Source organism: Chlorocebus sabaeus, chromosome 18 (genome assembly GCF_047675955.1).
Source record: "Chlorocebus sabaeus isolate Y175 chromosome 18, mChlSab1.0.hap1, whole genome shotgun sequence".
Taxonomy (NCBI): domain Eukaryota; kingdom Metazoa; phylum Chordata; class Mammalia; order Primates; family Cercopithecidae; genus Chlorocebus; species Chlorocebus sabaeus.
In genome coordinates this window covers 74,096,711-74,121,221 of record NC_132921.1, presented here as the reverse complement: position 1 = coordinate 74,121,221, position 24,511 = coordinate 74,096,711, and the positions used below count along the sequence as shown (strand labels likewise).

Genomic DNA, 24,511 nt, shown 5'->3' with positions numbered 1-24,511 from the left:
ACCTCAGCCTGCCAAAGTGCTGGGATTACAGGCATGAGCCACCGCGCACGGCCGAGGCGGGCTGTCTTAAGGAACTGTCCTGAATAAAGTTTGTAAGGAGGCAAATTTTCATTTAAAATGACTTGGACGTTATAAGATTACACCCTTTTTTCCAACCTTCCTCTTCTGAGTATCTCCTTCTATTACATTTTTAAAGTTCCTTTCTCCTTTTCAGTACAAAGGCTCCCATTTCATTAATGCTACCTCCACCCCTATTTCCCTGGATCTAGTCCATTCCTCCCAGCACCCATCAGCTTTTTCTGTCCACCAACCTTTTTAATAGCTTTCCATCTCCCCGTCTCCCTTTCCTCCCCACCCATGCTAGTCATCCTTTCCAACCAGACTAGCACTCATTCCCTAAGCACAAGGTTGGTTTCATTCAATCTTTCCAATACCATTTTTTATTTTTTAATAGTAATACATCTAATAATTCAAATGTAAAAGGTGTATGTATGATACCACATTAAAGAGCTTTTCAAAGTTAACCAAAGACTTACAAGGGTATACACTGAAAACTGTCTCCCCATCCCTGACCCTCGTTTCCCACGCCCTCAGATGCAACCAATAGCTAAAATATTTCTGAAATGTCTATCTGAATTTTTGATTTTTGAGTTCGAGTAGCTAGAGATTCCTGTAGTCAGTATCTTGCTTTATCTTTCCATTGTATGTCTTTACAAATGTCTATATGTACATCTTCTCCTCTCCTACCTTTCTACACAAATGTTACAATACTTTATGTGCTTGGAGGTGGATTTTACATAATTTATTTTGGTGATCATTCCATTTCAGTAATTAAAGAGCTCCTTTACCATTCTGTATGGCCACAGGGTGCTTCCTTGTATGGATGCACCTTGATTTATACCCTATTTTGTCCATCTACATTGCTTCCAACCTTATTATTACAGACAATGCTGCAAGTAATGAGCTTGCACATACATCATGTACCATTTGTACAAGTGAATCTGAAGAATAAATTCCCAGAAGCAGAACTACTCGGTTACAGGACGGTGCGCGCGTAACTTTGCTGGATGCTGCAGTGTCGTTATACCCAGAGGCTGTGCCAAGCACGGACTGGTACACCTGTGTCTCTCATATCTTTGCTGAGACAGTTTTACTGCCGAACTTTTGTCACTACCACGGAAGTAACTGAAAAATACTATGACTGGGTGGATTTACACTGCATTTCTTTCCATGAGTAAAAATGAACATTTTTTGTTGTACATTTAACAACCATTTTTCTTTTTCTATAAATTGTTTCCAATTTTGAGGTAGTTGGTCTTTTTCTTATTGTTTATTAGAACTGTTTATATATTAGCAGAATGGGCTCTAAACCTGTAATATGAATTACAAATCTTTTATTCTCAGTTTGATTGCTAATTTTTAAAAACTTTTTACAACAGAGAGGTGAAGTGCACAGCTCGAGGAATTTTCACAATCTGAACACATCTGCGTAGCCAACAGCACAGATTAAGAAGCGTAACACTGTCAGTGCCCAAACCACCCGAGTCAGTTTCCCATGCTACCTCCCCATCCACACGTAACCACTGCCCTGCGGCGGGCTCTGCAGGACTGCACTGCTGAGCTGTACACAAATAGAACTACAGAGTCTGCATTCTCAGTCAGCTTCATGTCATTCCACGTTACTGAGATTCATCCAATGTTGTTACATGTAGCTTCACATCTCATTCCCACTGCAACCTAATATTCCAGGGTATGAATAAACATAATCCATTCTACGGCTGGGGGAGGGGAGGGTGGTTCCGCAGCGACTTGGAAACTTCCACTGCTAATGCGAATTTGAGAATTTGGGGCTGATACAAATAGTGCTGCTATAAACATTCTAGTATGTCTTTTGGTGAATATGTACACCCTATTCTGCTGTGTATGTACTCAGGTATAGAATTATTAGGTCATAAAGTATGAAGTTCATTAAGTTCACCTTTACAAGACACTGCCAAACAGGTTTCCAAAATGGCTGTACCAATTTACGCTCGCACCAGCAACACATGAGAATTCCATGATCTTATAAGTGATAAATATCCACCATCCAGTCTGCATCATCATTTTTAGATCAAGATATCACTGAGTAAGTCCTAACTGCAACTCAGCTTCACACTTCTCACCCCTATTTCCACTAAAGACTACTTCTGCCTCAAACCACAATCACCCAAAATCTACATGTTCTTCTGATTCCCTGCCTCAGGTAACAGTATCGCCATTGCCCCAGGTAACTCAGACCACAGACCCTCCTCTCTTCCTGCCTCTCTACCATCCCCTGAAATCCAGCCATGAAATCCTAACCATTTTACTTCTGTGTCTTTCATTAGCTACTCTCTTCATGTTCACTGGGACACCTAGATTTCGACAACATCCTAAGAACTCTCCCAAATGACCCTGACTGCCAAAAGAAGACTCACCCAGCAAGTTCCACAAGCAACAAGTCCTGTCGCTTCCCAGACAAGCCTCAATCCTGGGCATGGTCGTCAAAACTCAATCCACTCCTGGCCCACTGACCTCTCCAGCTTCACCTCCTAGCCCCTGGCCACCCTCCCTTTATCCTGCCATACAGGCTGGCCACACCGGACCATGCACCTTCTCAAACATGCCCACACTTCACCATCTCACTCCCTTCCAAACTGGGCTTTCTCTCCATCTGAAATTTCTCGTGCCTCCAAAGGATTACCTGTGAAAACTCTACCTCAAAAGTGGCTTCCTATTCTTTTGCTACCTATTCACGCAACGTTTGTTTCTTCTCTGAATTCCATTGCTTTGGGTTTGAGTTTCTCACGATGCCGATGACTGTGTACTGCATTCCTGTCTCATCATTCTGGGCTGATAAACAGTTAAGGGCTGGCATACTACCTCATTTATTGCTGTAATTCCACATCAGGAGACTTTTTGAAAGAAGCTTAGTGCAAGCAGTAAGTGGGAAAATTTCTTCCTCTGGCGCAAGCCTATGAACAAGCCCAGGCTTGACAGGCCCATGAGCAGCGTGGCTCCTTCCAGTTACCGCAGAGCTCAGCCCGGAGGGCTGCGGCACAACATCTTCACAGGCTGCGGCTCCAAATCCCGTGGCCTGGCGCCGTGTAGACCTAAACCACTTTCTATATTCACCGTCAGGGATGATGCTGATCAACAACCTAACTGCTTCTGTTAACGCTTTTATCCCTTGAGATTTCATTATCTTTTTGGTTACTCTTCTTCCATCATTTCTACCACACTTTCTACCTTTCATGGACTGGTTTTTGTAACTGCTGATTTATCAGGACATTTCCTTTGCTCGAGTCAGAAATTTTAAAGGGACAGGCAAAACCTGAAGTCCCTTCCAGCCCTGCAATACTAGGGTGTCTACACAGCAGTGTACAAAGGCTGTTCTCACTCACTGGCTTTGCTTAAGGAGATGGCTCGGCTCATTCTACAATGATTAAGACTGGCTAAAACCTGAGGTCCTATAAAAACAAGTGAAGCGCTTCCAGAATACAGTGATAGTCCAGAAGGGATCTGATGTGACTGACCAACATATAGAGAGTAATCTTAGAAAGATCAGAAACAGTGAAAATGTTATAATAAACGTTTATCCATATACTTACAACCAGATCTGAAGTCTTCATTCATCTCATCACTTAGAGACATATTTAAATTTTGTTTGCTATTAAAAGATGTGTAATAGGCAAGGTCTGTGACCCACCTACCCTCTTCATTTTGATAGACCACACTCTGTGGGAGATCTGTTTCTAAAAAATAAAATTCCCAAAATATCAAATGACACATGTAACAATTAAAATGATAAAACATTCTCAATTTTTTTTTAATTTAGATGACTACCTTAGTTACCAAAAGTACTGAAGTCTGTCAAAGCTAGTTAGAAAAAGGAAAAATCACTTCCCCAAAAGAAAAGTATCTCTTTGACAGAAGGCAAGCAGCTTTACTCACAAAAAAGTCTATAATGGAGAATGAGGAATAAAGGAAAAGAATGCTAAGACTTAGCTAGAAAGGTACGTTTTCACCAGATCTCTGAGAAAAGATACCACTTCTGAGCAATCCTCCCTGTACTAGTAGATTTAAAATTTTCTTTAAACTATAAAACACTAAAATATTTCAATAGGAAAGACTGGCCCATTTCACATGAAAATATATCCTATTAAGATGTACGAACATTTATTTCTTTCATTCTATTTTTTTAAAAGTACACTTACTGTCTTTATTCTTTTCAATGGATTCGTGACATTCACATGTTCGCCTTTCACAAGTTGGTGACCAAAGGGCATCACTGAAATTAATTCCACTGTCACTAATAGGCTTCAAAGAGGCTACATCCACAGCTTCTTGAATGGACACTGTAGAAGTCTCAGTGTCTAAACATCCATCCATGTGCAAAACTGTCTTATTTTGATGAGGACACTCCACCCCCTGTTTTACAGGGTCAGTCGGGTCAAAACCACCTCTATTGGCATTTGCATCATGAAAATTATCAGAGTTAAGTTTCAGGTCAGTAGTCCTGAGGGTCTTCACCAGAACATCTTTATTTGTACTTTCCTTTAAAAAAAAAAAAAAATTAAAAAAACAGATTTCTTCACAGAGCAACAGTAAGTCTTGTTTTTTATAACTTATTTTAAAACTTATGGGAAAAATTATACAGTTGATACAAAATGTTTATTATATGAAGGAACAGAACACACAGTATTCACTGTATTCTAGACTATATGTGAATATATGAACCATTGATAAGAAACTTACCAAAACCAGACTTTGTGATGTGGTCATCAGAAACACATCAAGAGATTTACATACCAAAAGTGGGCTCTAGGTGTGCATTACATTACAGGATGATAGAAACGTTGTCAGCTCAACTTTTATCATTACCAATAAAAGTCTCTACAAACATGGTAAGCCTATATTAGTGTGACTAGCCTCATAAAATTAATATGGATAAACAGCCCTTGATATTAATATCTTTTAATAGAAGTAAAGTAATTTATACTACAAATGTCCCTGGCCAGTCCAATAAAATTTGTATCAGACAGAGCAAATTTATCCAGTGCCTTCAAACTATGCTCTCCAAAACATTTTTCCAAGTGGCACTTCTTATTCTTTCCTACAATAACAACTGCTGAAAAGGGGCTCAAGTGTCTTCAATACTGTTTGTGGATATTTGGCTGCCACCACGGTATCACATGCCAGTGAAACTTATTAACAGCAGTCCTTTCTGCTATAATAAGACAAGCAATAAGAACAACCTGATAAGGCACAGTTTCTGAAAGTTACAACACTAAAAGGAGGTCATTCTAAATAAATGATGACTTTCAAATAAGAAAGACATAGGTTCAAATCCTAGTGCCGCCATTTATTAACTGGGTGCTTTGCCAACTTATTATATAAAAATAAACATCAAGGCCAGGCGTGGTAGCTCACACCTGTAATCCCAGCACTTTGGGAGGCCAAGGCGGGCGGATCACCTGAGATCAGGGGTTCAAGACCAGCCTGGCCAACATGGTGAAACCCCATCTCTACTAAAAATACAAAAATTAGCCAGGCGTGGTGGCGGGAGCCTGTAATCCCAGCTACTAGGGAGGCTGAGGCAGGAGAATCACTTGAACACGGGAGGCAGAGGTTGTAATGAGCCAAGATTCTGCCACTGCACTCCAGCCTGGGGGACAAGAGCGAGACTTCGTCTCAAAAAATAAATAAATAAAATAAATAAACAAACATCAAAACAAATTGCAGATGACTTAAAGATTTAGATATAAAAATACTAGGAAAAAATACAGATGGATTGTCTTTTATTCTTCAGTGAATAACATCTTCTAAGTGTAACACTCTCATGTCCTGAATTGTGTCCCCTCAAAAAGGTACATCCAGGTCCTAAGCCTGGTAACTATAAATTGTGATATTATTCTAAAACAAAGTCTCTACAGATGTAATTAACTTAAGGATCTTGAGACAAGACCATACTGGATTGGTCACAATGACCAATGTCCGCATCAGAGACAAGAGAAGAAAATTTCAGACAAAGACACAGAGGACAAGGCCGCATGAACACACAGAGAGATATCTGAGTGCTGCTGCTGCAAGCCAAGGAACACCAGGAGCCAGCAGAAGCTGGGAGGACCAGGAAGGATTCTCCTCTAAGAGCCTTAGGAGGGAGAACCACCCTGCTAACACCTTGACTTCAGACTTTCGGCCTCCGTAACTGTGAGGAAATAAATTTCTGTTGTTTTAGGCATGCCTGTGGTAATTTGCTCTGGCAACCTAGGAAGCTCATACACACATTAAAGCCTAAAACATATATAAAGATCAATATATTTCCATAACATAAAAACCTTATAAAATTAAGTTAAAATACAAATACCCCAAGAAAAAAAAACGACAAATGCCACTTAAAACGAGATAACTGCTTTTCATATACAACACTTGCAAAGATTAAAAAGAAACATAATGTGGAAAACTGGCTGTCTCATCCGTAAAGCAACTTAATCTTGAATAAAGAAGGCAGTTACAACTTCTCGCTTCCAGTTCTGCGTGCAAAGCGCTTGGAAGTCGCCACTCCATCCTGACAAGAAGTAAAAAGATGAACAAACTGACAAATCAACTCTTCGTAGATCCGTAAGAGAAGGTGACAGGATAAACTGCTGCCTCCAGAACGGGAGAGACAGGCAAACACAGAGAATTCTAACCTACAGGGGATATACTCCCAAGCAGAAACCTCCACAGCAAGCAGCAGAGAAGGAACACCTAACATGTAACTGAGGAACTGCTGCGGGCTCAGTGTGGAAAAGTCTGAGTTAAAAACTCCAGGGCATCCAGTCACAGGTGGGTCCCATGCTTTTGTGAGTTTTACCTCCAGCACGACCAAGTTCTCACAGCAAATAATGGAGAAAAATCCCCTTGGGCTTCCAGTATGGGGAGGAGAAAGGGGTCATTTTGAAATACAACAGGGCACTTTGTTCTTAGATCCGCCCTCAAGAAAACCTACCCCTGCTGGGGTTTCATCAGCGCCTAAGTAGACTGGGGAAAGGGAAATACCCAACTCCAGCTCCCTCTAGCCTCGCTGTCCATCCTAACGGGAGGAGAAACCTGAGAAACACTTGTGGAGCGCACAGTCTACAGGCACAGGCTCACTGAAAGACTGAGACCGAACCACAGAATTATGGAATACTTTCCCTCCCCAACATCTTACCACAACATAATGAAAGGCCTATTTACAGTAGTTATTTTACTTGGTACATCACGTACAGCTAACAAGAAAAAATTAAACGGCAAAAAAACACAGTTTGAAGAGACAAGGCAAGCATCAGAACCAACAGAACCAGATATGGCAGGGATGTTGGCATCCTCAGGCCAGAAACCAAAAACAATTATGATGAATATGCTAAGAGCTCTAATGGATACAGCAGACACCATGCAAGAACAGAGTGGCAATGTAAACAGAGAAATGGAACTTAGGAGAAAGAATCAGAAAGAAATGCCAGAGATCAAAAACGGTAACACGTGAGGAATGTCTATGCTGGGCTCATCAGCAGACTGCACACGGCACAGGAAAGATACTCCGAGCTCCAGGATATGCCGATGGGCTCATCAGTAGACTGGACACGGCACAGGAAAGATACTCCGAGCTCCAGGATGTGCCGATGGGCTCATCAGTAGACTGGACACAGCACAGGAAAGATACTCTGAGCTCCAGGATGTGCCGACAGACTTCTAAAACTGAATGCAAAGACAACAAAGAATGAAAAAACGATCTCAAAAAACTGCAGGACAACTACAGAATGTAGAACAGAGACATCAAAAAGAGAAGACAAACAGAAAGCAACAGAATATCTGCAACACTAATGAATGAGAATTTCTCCAAATTAATTCAGACAACAAGCCAGATATCCGGGAAGCTCACAGAACACCAAGATAAAGGCCTACCGCAACAGGGCTGCACATGGAAAAAAATCAATAAAAGCCAAAACCAATACTTCACCTAAGCCTATCATTTTCAAACTACAGAAAATCAAAGACAAAGAAAAAAATCCTAAAGAAAAACAAGAGAGGAAAACAATCACCTCACTCACAGAGAAACCAAGAGTGACATTTGGCGTCTCCTCAGAAACCACCAAGCAAGAAGGCAATGAAGTGAACTATTTTAAAGAGTTGAAAGAAAGAAACCATCAATCTCTAATTCTGTAACCTGAGAAATTATCCTTCAAACATGAAAGGGAAATACTTTCTCAGACAAGCAAAAATTGAAGGTATTTATTGCCAGTAGACCTGCCTTGCAAGAAATTTTTTAAAAAGTTACTTTGAGAGAAGAAAAATACACAGGTCAGAATCTTAAATCTACAAAGAAAGGAAGAGCATCAAAGACAGAATAAGGTAAAACAAAAATTTTATTTTTCTAATTTTTAATTGGTTTAATAACACATTGTTCAGAAAAATAATGGCAACAACGTATTCAATTATGTATGGTTACATGTGTGTATGTATAAGTATATATATGTGAGGGTGTGTGTCTATATATAGACACACATATATGCTTATATATACTTACATGTAAGTGAAATGAATGATAGCAATGATACAAGGAATGGGAGGGAGGAATTAGGAATATTTTGTTATTATCAATACTCAAACTACCTGTTAAGCAGTATAATGTTATCTGAAAGTGAATATGGATTAATTGTAAATATATATTGCAAACTCTAGAGCAACCACTAAAAAAAGTGGGACGAAAAAGAATTATATCTGATATGCTAATGATGAGAAAATACAATCATATAAAATGCCGCATTAAGACCACAAAGAGGCCAGGCACAGTGGCTGGCCCCTGTAATCCCAGTACCTTAAGAGGCCAAGGTGGGAGAATCCCTTGAGGCCAGGAGCTCAAGACCAGACTGGGCAACATAGCAAGACCCTAGCTCTACAAAAAACTTAAAAGTTAGCCAGGTGTAGTGACATGTGCCTGTTGTCCCAACTACTCAGAAGGCTGAGGCAGGAGGATCGCTTGAGCCTGGCAGTTCGAGGCTGTAGTGAGCTATGATTCTGCCACTGCACCCCAGTCTGGGCAACATAGAGACCCTGTTTCAAAATAGAAATAATAATAATAATATTCTTAAAATAAAACCACAAAGAGAATACGACTGGAAGAAAAAAATAGGGGGAAAAAGCCAGGAACAACATGGTAGACATTAATCCAACTACATCAATTAATCACTTTCAAAGTCAACGGTCTAAATGCACCAACTGGCTGGGCGCGGTGGGTCACGCCTGTAATCCCGGCATTTTGGGAGGTCAAGGCTGGTGGATCACTTGAGGTCAGGAGTTCGAGACCATCCTGGCCAACGTGGTGAAACCCCATCTCTACTAAAAATACAAAAAAAATAGCCGGGTGGGGTGGCACACACTTGTAATCCCAGCTACTCGGGAGGCTGAGGCAGGAGAATTGCTCGAACTCAGGAGGTGGAGGTTGCAGAGAGCTGAGATCGCACCACTGTACTAGAGCCTGGGCAACAGAGTGAGACTCAATCTCAAAAAAACAAATAAATAAAAATAAACAGGCCGGGCACGGTGGCTCAGGCCTGTAATCCCAGCACTTTGCGAGGCCAAGGCGGGCGGATCACGAGGTCAGGAGATTGAGACCATCCTGGCCAACATGGTGAAACCCCCGTCTCTACTAAAGATACAAAAATTAGCCGGGCGTGGTGGTGCGTGCCTGTAATTCTAGCTACTCAGGAGGCTGAGGCAAGAGAAACACTTGAACCAGAGAGTTGGAGGTTGCAGTGAGCCGAGATAACGCCACTGCACTCCAGCCTGGCAACAAAGCAAGACTCCACCTCAAAAAAATAAACAAACAAACATGCCAACTGGAAGAGATTTTCAGAGGAGAATCAAAACACAAGACCTAAGTATATGATGTCTACAAGAAACCAGTATGTAGATTAAAAGTAAATGGATGGACAAAGATATGGCATTAAAACACTAATCAAAAGAAAGCAGGAATAGCTATATTACTTTCAGACAGAGCAGACTTCAAAGTAGGAAAAGTTATCAGAGATAAGGCAGGGTACTACATAATGATATAGAGGAATCAATTCTCTAGGAAGATATAACCATCCTTAACGTGTATACACCTCCCAAGAGAGTATCAACATACAGGTAGTAAAAACCAACAGAACTACAAAGAGAAATGGATAAACCAACTATCATAACTGACGATCTCAACACTCCTCTATCAGAAACATCCAGTGAGAAGAAATTCAATAAGAACACAGCTGAACACACTAACAATCAACTAGATATAACGGATGTCTAGGGAATTCCTCACCCAAAAACAGCAGAATACACATTCTTCTTATCAGAAAAAAACTCACACAACAGAAACACAATTTGAGTAGGCCCCTATCTGTTAAAGAAATAAAGGCAATAATGAATACCCTCCCAAAATAGAACACACCATGCCCAGATAGGTTCAATAGTGAATTCCACCAAACATTTAAGGAAAACATTATACTAATTCTCTACAACCTTTTTCAGAAAATAGCAGAGGGAATACTTACTAACAGATTCTATGAAGTCAGCATCATGCTAATACCCAAACTAAAGACATCACAAAAAAATAAAATGAGTGACCAATTTCTCCCATAAACACAAATTCAAAACTCCTCAACAAAATATTAGGAAATCAAATAATATATAAAAAGAATTATATATCATAACCAAGGAGATCCCAGGTATGCAAGCCTAGTTCAACAATCAAAAACCGGCCGGGCGCGGTGTAATCCCACGCCTGTAATCCCAGCACTTTGGGAGGCCGAGGCGGGCGGATCACGAGGTCAGGAGATCGAGACCATCCTGGCTGACATGGTGAAACCCCGTCTCTACTAAAATACAAAAAAAAAATTAGCCGGGCGAGGTGGCGGGCGCCTGTAGTCCCAGCTACTCGGGAGGCTGAGGCAGGAGAATGGCGTGAACCCGGGAGGCGGAGCTTGCAGTGAGCCGAGATCGCGCCACAGCACTCCAGCCTGGGCGACAGAGCGTGACTCTGTCTCAAAAAAAAAAAAAAAAAATCAAAAAAAAAATCAAAAATCAATTAATGAAATCTATCACATCAACAGACTACCAAAAAAAAAATCATGTGATCATATCAATAGATGCAAAAAAAAAAAAATCTGACAAAAATCCAACACCCATTCATGATAAAAATTTCCAGTAAACTAGAGAGAAACATTCTCAACTTGATAAAAATAAAATAAAAGTTAAAAAAAAAACCTTAAAAAAACCATAGCTAACATCACACTTAATAGTAAGAAGCCAGAAGTCTCTCCACTAAGACCAGGAATAAGGCAGGGATGTCTCCGCTCACCACTGGTTTTCAGCATCATATGTAAGTCCTCGCTAATGCAATTAAGACACGAAAAGGAAATAAAATGTATACAGATCGGGAGGAAATAAAAACTGTCTTTTGCTTGTGGATGACATGATCACCTATGCAGAGAATCCAAAAGAACTGACAAAAAAATTCCTGGAACTAATAAAAGATGACAGCATACATATTTATTACATAAATGTTAACTGCTTTCCTATACACTAGCAATGAACTAGTAGAATTTGAAATTTAAAACAATACTATCTACATTAATACCCCTATATATGAAATAAGTTAGGTATAAATCTAACAAAATATATATAACATCTATATGCGAGAAAACTACAAAACTCTGAGAAAGAAATAAAAGAAAATCAAATAAATTGAGAGAGATTCAATGTTCATGGATAGGAAGACTCAACACTGTCAAAATGTCAGTTCCTCCCAACTTCACCTATACATTCAATTTAATACCAATCAAAATCCCAGCCAAGTTCTTAATTTAGATACTGACAAACTGATTTTAAAGATTACACACGCTGGGCATGGTGGCTCATGCCTGCAGTCCCAGCACTTTGGGAGGCAGAGGCAGGTGGATCATTTGAAATCAGACGTTTCAGACCAGTCTGGCCAACATGGTGAAACCTCATCTCTATTAAAAATACAAAAATTAGCTGGGCACGATGGCGTACACTTGTAATCCCAGCTACCTTGGAGGCTGAGGAGAGAGAATCGCTTGAACCCGGGAGGTAGAGGTTGCAGTGAGCCAAAATCATGCCACTGCACTCCAGCCTGGGTGACAGAGAGGGACTCTGTCTCAAACAAAAAAAAATAATAAATTTTTAAAAAAATAAAGTTTACACAAAGAGACAAAAGACCCAGAACAACCAACTCAATCTTGAAAAATAAGAATAAAGTGAGAAGACACTGCCCAATTTCATTACTTAATAAAGCTGTAGTAACCAAGACAGTGATGTACTGGTGAAAGAATAGACAAACAGATCAGCAGAATAGAAATTCGGAAAACTGACCCACATACATATAGTCAAACTAATCTTTGACAAAGGAACAATGGCATCACGATGAAGCAAAGATAGTCTTTTCACAAATGGTGCTGGAACAATTAGATATTTGCATGCAAAAAAATGAATCTCAACAAAGACATTACACCTTTCACAAAAATTAACTGAAAATCACAGACCTAAACGTAAAATGCAAAACTATAAAACTCCTAGAAGATAACACTGGAGAAAAATCTAGAAGGTACAAGATCAGCACACAAAAATCAGATGTTTCTAAATACCAGCAATAAACAATCCAAACTGTAAACTAAGAAAGCAATTCCATTTACAACAGCATCTAAAAGACTAAAGTACTTGGGAATAAATCTAATCAAGGAAGTGAAAGACATACTGAAAACTACAAAACACTGTTGAAAGAAAGAAGACCAAAAGACCTAAAAGAATGGACAGACAACCTGTGTCTTCATGAATATGAAGACTAACATTGCGAAGGTATCAATACTACCCAAAGTGACCCGTAGATTCAACAAAATCCCTCTCAAAATTTCAACAGCCTTTTCTAAAGAAATGGAAAAGCTGATCCTCAAATTCATATGGAATTGCCAAGGGCCTCAGACAAAAAAATCTTGAAAGAGAAGAACTAAGTTGAAGGACTAACACTTCCCAACGTCCTACAAAGACACAGTGATTAAAGCAGCGTGGCGCTGTCAAAAAGACAGACAAATAGACCAATGGGCTAGAACAGAGAAGCCAGAAATAAACCCTCACATACATGATAAATTGATTTCTGATAAAAGTGCCAAAACCATTCAATGAAGAAAGAACAGCCTTTTTAATAAATAGTGCTGAGAAAATTTAATATCCACATGCAAAAGAACGATGTTAGTTAGACCCTTACCTAACATCACATATAAAAATAAACTCAAAACAAATCAACAGGCCGGGCGTGGTGGCTCACGCCTGTAATCCTAGCACTTTGGGAGGCCGAGACGGGTGGATCATGAGGTCAGGAGATGGAGACCATCCTGACTAATACGGTGAAACCTCGTCTCTACTAAAAATACAAAAAAATTAGCCGGGTGCAGTGGCAGGCACCTGTAGTCTCAGCTACTCGGGAGGCTGAGGCAGGAGAACGGCACGAACCCAGGAGGTGGAGCTGGCAGTGAACCCAGATCGCGCCACTGCACTCCAGCCTGAGCGACAGAGGGAGACTCTGCCTGCCTCCAAAAAAAAATAATAAATAAAAAATAAAAAAATTCAACCATCGTTTTCTCTTTTTCCCTTTTTTCTTTTTCTCTCACAAAGTCACAGTTCAACAATCTAAATGTAAGAGCTAACTCTATAAAACTCTTGGAAGAAAACAGGAAAATCTTCATGACATTGAATTTGACAACGATTTCACAGACATAAAAACAAAAGCGCCGGGCGCGGTGGCTCAAGCCTGTAATCCCAGCACTTTGGGAGGCCGAGACGGGCGGATCACGAGGTCAGGAGATCGAGACCATCCTGGCTAACACGGTGAAACCCCGTCTCTACTAAAAATACAAAAAACTAGCCGGGCGAGGTGGCGGGCGCCTGTAGTCCCAGCTACTCCGGAGGCTGAGGCAGGAGAATGTCGTAAACCCGGGAGGCGGAGCTTGCAGTGAGCCGAGATCTGGTCACTGCACTCCAGTCCGGGCTACAGAGCAAGACTCCGTCTCAAAAAAAAAAAAAAAAAAAAAACAAAAACAAAAGCACAGCTAGTAATATAAAAATAGATCACACTACATCATAATTTAAAATTTTTGCACATTAAAGGACAATATCAAGAAAGTAAAAGACAATCTACAGAATGAGAGAAAAATTTACAATTCAGACATTTGGTAAGGAATTAATATCCAGATGACATAAAGAACTCTACAATTCAACAACAACAAAAAAACTCAATTAAAAAGTGGGCAAAGGCCTTAAACGAACATTTCCCCAAGGAAGACATACATGAAAAGATGTTCAGTATCACTAGTCTTCAGGACAATGCAAATCAAAACCACAACGAGATACTACTTCATACTCATTAGGATAACTGTAATTTAAAAAGGGAAAAAAGTAAAGAGTGTTAAATAGGATGTGGAAAAATTGGAATCCTAGTGTTTTGCTGGTGGATGTAAACTGGTGCAACTGCTATGAAAAACACTATGGCAACTCCTCAAAACATTAAACACAGAATTACCACACGACCCAGCAATGTCACTCCTACATATATACCCAAACAAACTGAAAGCTAGGACTCGAACAGGTATTTGTACGCTGATGTTCACAGCAGCACTACACTCAAAAGCCGAAAGACAGAAACACCCAAGTGTCCACTGAAGGATGAGGGAACAAATAAAATGTGGTATATATAATAGAATATTATTCGGCCGTAAGAAACAATGAAATGTTGATATATGCTATCACATGAACAGACCTTGAAAACCTCATGCTTAATAAAATAAGACACAGAAGGCCAAATATTGTATGATTCCACTTATATGAGCTTACCCAGAGTGAGCAAATTCATAGAGACAGAAAGTAGAATGGTAGTTGCCATGAGTTGGAAGGCAGGAGGGAATTGAGGTTTGTTGTTTAATGGGCAGAGTTTTAGTTTTACAAGATGAAGAGTCCTGAAGATTGGCTGTACAATGTAAATGTACTTAACATTATTGAACTGTACACTTAAAAATGATTAAGATAGTGGCCAGGCGTGGTGGCTCACTCCTATAATCCCAGCACTTTGGGAAGCCAAGGCAGGCAGATCACTTGAGGTCAGGAGTTTGAGACCAGCCTGACCAACATGGTGAAACTCCATCTCTACTAAAAATACAAAAATTAACCAGGTGGTGATGTGCGCTTGTAATCCCAGCTACTCGGGAGGCTGAGACAGAATTGCTTGAACCTGGGAGGCAGAGGTTGCAGTGAGCTAAGATTGCGCCATTGCACTCCAGCCTGGGCGACAGAGTGAGACTCTGTCTCAAAAAAAAAAAAAAAAAAAAAAGAGATTAAGATAGTAAATTTTATGTTATATGCATTTTACAAGTTAAAATTTAAATTAAAAATATATTTAACATACAAAACAGAGATGCACAGAATAAAGCAAAAAACCAAGCATTATTTTAATCAATACTGGACAAGTGGGTCTAAGTCAGAAAAAATTAACCCACATGCAAAATTCAAATCACAGTTTATAAAACTGTAACAACATTACTAAAAAAGGGGCATAAGGAATACATATGACTCCGAAATAACTACCAAGCTTCAGGCACAGGAGAAAGGGGGTACTATTAAGAAACAGAAAAAACTGAAACAATGAAAAACAAGTATGTTTGAGCAAAGTAAAAGATCCGTTTGCTTTTTCATTTAATGACTGGACACTGAGCTAAAGAACTTTCCAAATGACTAATCTAAATGCAAGTCATTAAATACTTAAATGCAAGAAAATGTATAATTGTATGAAAGATACTTACAAACATATTGAAACATTATCAGTAGTGAGTTTTTTACTTTTTCTATATTTTTCAAAAGTCAACAGTAACTGTTACTTTAAAAAAAAAAACATCATATAAACACAAAAGATACCTTGTTCCTTTTTTCATAGGAAATATAAGAAAAATGCATAACTTACGCTGCTGAGATCTGGAACGATACCCTTCACATTTTCTATTTCTTTCTCAATTCCCCAAGTACCAGAGGAAAATGGTAACATACCACCTGTGTGCCTTCTACTACCTCCAGCACCTACAGAATTCCCTGAAAAAATAAAGAAAAACGTTAACGGAGCCACATCAAATCTGAGGAATCTAGCATAATAACTGTTTCTTGCTAGACAAATTATTTTCTGTAAACCTAATACTTAGCACTCCTACGACAAATTTAGCCATTTTCTTAGAGAGAAAATAAGCAACAGTAAGAGGCAATAATAAACATGATAAACTGCTACCATACAGAAAGAATTCATATTTAATTATTGATGTCTGGATAGAATATAATTATTTGTAATATTCAATCCAAGAAATATATACTACGGTATTTCTAGTAACACTAATTTACTTAGCTATTATTAAAAGCTCTTCTGAAAAGTTTTAGACTGTCTAAAGACCTGAGGGACTAGAAGAGTTAATATATGCTAAATCATACCAGAGAAATTTTTTTTTTTCCCCCAGAAAAAGGTAAAGCCGGTTGGGTCCAAGATGGCTGAATAGGAACAGCTCCAGTCTACAGCTCCCAGCGTGAGCAATGCAGAAGACGGGTGATTTCTGCATTTCCAACTGAGGTACCAGGTTCATCTCACCGGAGCTTGTCAGACAGTGGGTGCAGGACAGTGGGTACAGCCCACCGAGTGTGAGCTGAAGCAGGGCAAGGCATCGCCTCACCCGGGAAGCTCAAGGGGTCAGGGAATTCCCTTTCCGAGACAAACGGCACCTAGAAAATCAGGTCACTCCCACCCTAATACTGTGCTTTTCCAAGGGTCTTAGCAAACGGCACACCAGGAGATTATATCCCACGCCTGGCTCAGAGGGTCCCACGCCCACCGAGCCTTGCTCATTGCTAGCACAGAAGTCTGAGATTGAACTGCAAGGCGGCACTGAGGCTCAGGGGGGGCAGCCCGCCATTGCTGAGGCTTGAGTAGGTAAACAAAGTGGCCGGGAAGCTCAAACTGGGTGGAGCCCACTGCAGCTCAAGGAGACCTGCCTGTCTCTGTAGACTCTACCTCTGGGAAGAGGACACAGTGGAACAAAAGGTAGCAGAAACCTCTGCAGACTTAAATGTTCCTGTCTGACAGCTTTGAAGAGAGTAGTGGTTCTCCCAGCACAGAGTTTGAGAACTGAGAACAGACAGACTGCCTCCTCAAGTAGGTCCCTGACCCCCAAGTAGCCTAACTGGGAGGCACCCCCTGAGTAGGGGCAGACTGACACCTCACAGGGACGGGTATCCCTCTGAGACGAAGCTTCCAGAGAAGCTTCCAGCAACATTTGCTGTTCAGCAATATTCACGGTTCTGCAGCCTCCGCTGCGGATACCCAGGCAAACAGGGTCTGGAGTGGACCTCCAGAAAACTCCAACAGACCTGCAGCTGAGGGTCCTGACTGTCAGAAGGAAAACTAACAAACAGAAAGGATATCCACACCAAAACCCCATCTGTAGGTCACCATCATCAAAGACCAGATGTAGATAAAACCACAAAGATGGGGAAAAAACAGAGCAGAAAAGCTGTAAATTCTAAAACTCAGAGCGCCTTTCCCCCCTCCAAAGGAACGCAGCTCCTTGCCAGCAATGGAACAATGCTAGATGGAGAATGACTTTGACGAGTTCAGACAAGAAGGCTTCAGATGATCAAAATTCTCCAAGCTAAAGGAGGAAGCTCAAACCCATCGCAAAGAAGCTAAAAACCTTGAAAAAAGACGAATGGCTAACTAGAATAACAAGTGTAGAGAAGTCCTTAAATGACCTGACGGAGCTGAAAACCATGGCACGAGAACTACGTGACGCACGCACAAGCTTCAGTAGCCGATTCGATCAAGTGGAAGAAAGAGTATTGGTTAGTGAAGATCAAATGAACGAAATGAGCAAAAAGAGAAGTTTAGAGAAAAAAGAGTAAAAAGAAACGAACAAAGTCTCCAAGAAATATGGGACTATGTGAAAAGACCAAATCTACGTCTGATTGGTGTACCTGAAAGTGACGGGAAGAATGGAACCAAGCTGGAAAACACTCTACAGGATATTATCCAGGAGAACTTCCCCAACCTAGCAAGGCAGGCCAACATTCAAATTCAGGAAATACAGAGAACGCCACAAAGATACTCCTCGAGAAGAGCAACTCCAAGACACATAATTATCAGATTCACCAAGGTTGGAATGAAGGAAAAAATGTTAAGGGCAGCCAGAGAGAAAGGTTGGGTTACCCACAAAGGGAGGCTCATCAGACTAACAGTGGATCTCCCAGTAGAAACTCTACAAGCCAGAAGAGAGTGGGGGCCAATATTCAACATTCTTAAAGAAAAGAATTTTCAACCCAGAATTTCATATCCAGCCAAACTAAGCTTCATAAGTGAATGAGAAATAAAATCCTTTTCAGACAAGCAAATGCTGACATTTTGTCACCGCCAGGCCTGCCCTACAAGAGCTCCTGAAGGAAGCACTTAACATGGAAAGGAACAACCGGTACCAGACATTGCAAAAACATGCCAAAATGTAAAGACCATTGAGGCTGGGAAGAAACTGCATCAACTAATGAGCAAAATAACCAGCTAACAACAAAATGACAGGATCAAATACACACATAACAATATTAACTTTAAATGTAAATGGACTAAATGCTCCAATTAAAAGACACAGACTGGCAAATTGGATAGAGTCAAGACCCATCAGTTTGCTGTATTCCAGAGACCCATCTCACATGCAGAGACACAAACAGGCTCAAAATAAAGGGATGGATGAAGATCTACCAAGCAAATGGAAAACAAAAAAAGGCAGGGGTTGCAATCCTAGTCTCTGATAAAATAGACTTTAAACCAACAAAGATCAAAAGAGACAAAGAAGGCCATTACATAATGGTAAAGGGATCAATTCAACAAGAAGAGCTAACTATCCTAAATATATATGCACCCAATATAGGAGCACCCACATTCATAAAGCAAGTCCTTAGAGACCTACAAAGAGACTTAGACTCCCACACAATAATGGGAGACTTTAACACCCCATTGTCAATATTAGACAGATCAACGAGACAGAAAGTTAACAAGGATATCTAGGACTTGAACTCAGCTCTCCAACAAGGAGACCTAACAATCTACAGAACTCTCCACCCCAGATCAACAGAATATACATTCTTCTCAGCACCAGATCGCACTTATTCCAAAATTGACCACATAGTTGGAAGTAAAGCACTCCTCAGCAAATGTAAAAGAACAGAAATTATAACAAACTGTCTCTCAGACGACAATGCAATCAAACTAGAACTCGGGAATAAGAAACTCACTCAAAACCACTCAACTACATGGAAACTGAACAACCTGCTCCTGAATGACTACTGGGTACATGACGAAATGAAGGCAGAAATAAAGATGTTCTTTGAAACCAATGAGAACAAGGACACAACATACCAGAATCTCTGGGACACATTTAAAGCAGTGTGTAGAGGGAAATTTATAGCACTAAATGCCCACAAGAGAAAGCACGAAAGATCTAAAAATGACACCCTAATACCACAATTAAAAGAACTAGAAAAGCAAGAGCAAACACATTCAAAAGCTAGCAGAGGGCAAGAAATAACTAAGTTCAGAGCAGAACTGAAGGAGATAGAGATGCAAAAAACCCTTCAAAAAAAATCAATGAATCCAGGAGCTGGTTTTTTGAAAAGATCAACAAAATTGATACACCGCTGGCAAGACTAATAAGGAAGAAAAGAGAGAATAATCAAATAGATGCAATAAAAAATGATAAAGGGGATATCACCATCGAACCCACAGAGATACAAACTACCATCAGAGAACACTATAAACACCTCTACACAAATAAACTAGAAAATCTAGAAGAAATGGATAAATTCCTGGACACATACACTCTCCCAAGACTAAACCAGGAAGAAGCTGAATCCCTGAATAGACCAATAATAGGCTCTAAAACTGAGGCAATAATTAATAGCCTACCAACCAAAAACAGTCCAGGACCAGAAGGATTCACAGTCGAATTCTACCAGAGGTATAAGGAAGAACTGGTACCATTCCTTCTGAAACTATTCCAATCCATAGAAAAACAGGGAATTCTCCCTAACTCATTTTATGAGGCCAACATCATCCTGATACCAAAGCCTGGCAGAGACACAACAAAAAAAGAGAATTTTAGACCAATATCCCTGATGAACATCAATGCAAAAATCCTCAATAAAATACTGGCAAACTGAATCCAGCGGCACATCAAAAAGCTTATCCACCATGATTAAGTGGACTTCATCCCTGGGATGCAAGGCCGGTTCAACATACGCAAATCAAGAAATGTAATCCAGCATATAAACAGAACCAAAGACAAAAACCACATGATTATCTCAATAGATACAGAAAAGGCCTTTGACAAAAAATTCAACAGCCCTTCATGCTAAAAACTCTCAATAAATTTGGTATTGATGGGACGTATCTCAAAACAGTAAGAGCTATTTATGACAAACCCACAGCCAATATCGTACTGAATGGGTAAAAACTGGAAGCATTCCCTTTGATAACTGGCACAAGACAGGGATGCCCTCTCTCACCACTCCTATTCAACATAGTGTTGGAAGTTCTGGCCAGGGCAATCAGACAAGAGAAAGAAATAAAGGGTATTCGATTAGGAAAAGAGGAACTCAAATTGTCCCTGTTTGCAGGTGACATGATTGTATGTTTAGAAAACCCCACTGTCTCAGCCCAAAATCTCCTTAAGCTGATAAGCAACTTCAGCAAAGTCTCAGGATACAAAATCAATGTGCAAAAATCACAAGCATTTCTATACACCAATAACAGACAGAGAGCCAAATCATGAGTGAACTCCCATTCACAATTGCTTCAAAGAGAATAAAATACCTAGGAATCCAACTTACAAGGGATATGAAGGACCTCTTCAAGGAAAACTATAAGTCACTGCTCCACAAAATAAAAGAGGACACAAACAAATGGAAGAACATTCCATGCTCATGGATAGGAAGAATCAATATCGTGAAAATGGCCATACTGCCCAAGGTAATTTATAGATTCAATGCCATCCTCATCAAGCTACCAATGAGTTTCTTCACAGAATGGAAAAAACTACTTTAAAGTTCATATGGAACCAAAAAAGAGCCCGCATTGCCAAGACAATCCTAAGCCAAAAGAACAAAGTTGGAGGCATCAAGCTACCTGACTTCAAACTATACCACAAGGCTACAGTAACCAAAACAGCATGATACTGGTACCAAAACAGAGATATAGACCAATGGAACAGAACAGAGCCCTCAGAAATATCACCACACCTCTACAACCATCTGATCTTTGACAAACCTGACAAAAGATCCCTGAAAAAAGGATTCCCTATTTAATAAATGGTGCTGAGAAAACTGGCTAGCCATGTATAGAAAGCTGAAACTGGATCCCTTCCTTACACCCTACACAAAAATTAATTCAAGATGGAATAAAGACTTAAATGTTAGACCTAAAATCATAAAAACCCTAGAAAAAATCCTAGGCAATACGAATCAGGACATAGGCATGGTCAAGGACTTCATGTCTAAAACACCAAAAGCAATGGCAACAAAAGTCAAAATTCACAAATGGGATCTAATTAAACTAAAGAGCTTCTGCACAGCAAAAGAAACTACCATCAGAGTGAACAGAAAACCTACAGAATGGGAAAAAAATTTTGCAATCTACTCATCTGACAAAGGACTAATATCCAGAATCTACAAAGAACTCAAACAAATTTATAAGAAAAAAACCACCCCATCAAAAAGGGTGTGAAAGATATGAACAGACACGTCTCAAAAGAAGACATTTATGCAGCCAACAGACACATGAAAAAATGCTCATCATCATGGGCCATTAGAGAAATGCATATCAAAACCACAATGAGATACCATCTCACACCAATTAGAATGGTGATCATTAAGTCAGGAAACAACAGGTGCTGGAGAGGATGTGAAGAAACAGGAACACTTTTACACCGTTGGTGGGACTATAAACTGGTTCAACCATTGTGGAAGACAGTGTGGCAACTCCTCAAGGATCCAGAACTAGAAATACCATTTGACCCAGTGATCCCATTACCGGGTACATGCCCAAAGGATTATAAATCATGCTGCTATAAAGACACATACACACATATGTTTACTGTGGCACTATTCACAATAGCAAAGACTTGGAACCAACCCAAATGTCCATCAATGATACACTGGATTAAGAAAACGTGGCACATATACACCATGGAAAACTATGCAGCCATAAAAAAGGATGAGTTCATGTACTTTGTAGAAACATGGATGAAGCTGGAAACCATCATTCTCAGCAAACTATCGCAGGGACAAAGAACCAAACACCGCATGCTCTCACTCATAGATGGGAACTGAACAATGAGAACACTTGGACACAGGAAGGGGAACATCACACACCGGGGCCTGTTGTGAAGTGGGGGATAGCATTAGGAGATATACCTAATGTAAATGACGAGTTAATGGGTACAGCACACCAACCTGGCACATGTATACTTATGTAACAAACCTGCACGTTATACACATGTACCCTTGAACTTAAAGTATAATTAAAAAAAAAAAAGTTAAAAAAAAAAAAGGTAAATTCAAAACTAGAACTTAAGAACAAAAGAATCATATTTCTATACTTACTAGTCCCAGGTAGACAAAAAACTTGGCTTTCCTCAGACCCTTTGTGAGTTGTTTCAGAAGAGTGTGAGTCAAGGGAAATCAGAGAGCTGTTATTTTCTGATTGAAACTTGCAGTTTAAGCTACTATTTTCATTTTCCTGTTGAAAAAAAAAAAAAATTTAATTAAAATGAAATATTTTGAGGGAGAAAATGTGGCTTTACTGAAGGATGCCAGAAAATAAATGTAGAAGGAATTAGAAAAATCGCCATTGTCACCACGAGAGCAATCAGTATTTCTACGAGTCAGCAAGGACACTGAAGCCAGCTAGTGAAGGGTTGTCGGGGAATAAGATGATCAAAGGGCTGATATCTCATCCCACAGATGACTTATTAATAACAAACAGGAAAAGCTACCTTCACAAGGAGACATACAGCTGACATCACCTTAGCCAAAATTATCAACAACAGTTATCGCCAATTGTGGGAGAGAGAAACGTCTCCTGGTGTCGGGCAATGAGAAGTACACAGCACTGCCTGGTTTACCATGAATCCACTCATGAGAAACTGTTTAATCTGTATTCTTGCCAAAATGTTTAATCTAATCCAGTTGGGAGGGAAAACAGATTATGGTTATTTTTCCCTCCTGACTAGATTATGGTTCACTCTATAAAACAAAGGGCCTAGATTTTACAAAATAGATCACGTCATGAAAGAACTACCCCAAATTAAAAGAGAATAAAGAGACAGGACAACCAAAGCCAAGGTTAATCTTTGATTAAATTGTAGACAAAAAATGGTAAGAAGAAAGGACAGTCTGGGAACAGTTGGGTAAATGTGAATATGGACTGTACAGTAATTTAAATTATTATATCAAAGTTAGGTAACAGAATTGTGGTTATGCAGGAAAATGTCCTTATCTACAAAAGATAAATGCTGAAGTATTCCAGTGAAATGTCATACTCTCTGCAACTTACTTTCAAATGATTCAGAGAAGAAAGTATTTATGGAGAGAGAAAGAAAACACAAAAGTGGCAAACTTTAGCAACTGGCTAACTGGAGGAAGATGGTGTAGCTGTCCACTGTGTTACTCCTTTAATTTTCTGTAAGTGAGGGAAAGGTACCAAGAAGGAAGAAAGGGTAGGCATATCTCATCAATTCATACCTGGGAAACACAGAGTCCAAAGAAAACCAAAGGCTTACATTTCATGTGAACATCCAAGGAGACCAATAGTAATTTTCTAATGTCAAATTTCTGAAAAATCAAAAAGACTGGAACACACCTGACTAAGATCATTTGTGGGTAACTTAAAACCTTTTTCTGGAGGTTCTGGTCCTTCTAGGTCTTCATATATCATTCCTGGAATTGCCAGTTGTTCAAAATAAGCCTCCAAATGATCATCATAAAACATTTCATCATCGATATCATCATCTATTGATAAAATCGAGAAAAAATAGAATATGCTTAAAGTGGTGACTAAGCAATAACTGGTAATTAAAAAGGCTGATAAGACATAAATGAGTCAATGGACTAAGATTTTGGTGGGTTTTTTTGACATGAGAAAACTATTGTAACTTTAGTCAATTATAAATCATTATGAACATTTTAATACAAGATAAATATTTAACCTCTTTGAGAAGACAGGACAGAAACAGACCCTGGCATGTTACCAAAAGTTAGGATACAATAAATGTGGCACCACAAATCAATGAGAAGAGAGGAGACTTTTCAGAAAATGGTGTGGCAAATGGTTACCTCTATCAAAAAAGTA

The 24,511-nt window shown here is 39.7% G+C and overlaps 1 protein-coding gene across 10 annotated transcripts in view; it reads right to left on the bottom strand.

Moving 5' to 3' along the window:
- Window positions 1-24,511, bottom strand: part of CEP192 (centrosomal protein 192) — a 145,953-nt gene that overhangs the window by 93,977 nt on the left and 27,465 nt on the right. For 9 of the 10 annotated variants that reach the window (XM_073006494.1, XM_037982522.2, XM_037982521.2 and 6 more), the window contains exons 7-11: window positions 24,023-24,171; window positions 22,765-22,900; window positions 16,049-16,173; window positions 4,236-4,575; window positions 3,630-3,773 (exon numbers count right to left, since the gene is read on the bottom strand). In XM_073006494.1, the coding sequence (XP_072862595.1) occupies window positions 3,630-3,773; window positions 4,236-4,575; window positions 16,049-16,173; window positions 22,765-22,900; window positions 24,023-24,171 (894 nt within the window). The remainder of the gene's footprint in view (window positions 1-3,629; window positions 3,774-4,235; window positions 4,576-16,048; window positions 16,174-22,764; window positions 22,901-24,022; window positions 24,172-24,511) is intronic. The other variant, XM_037982531.2, reaches the window with a different exon arrangement.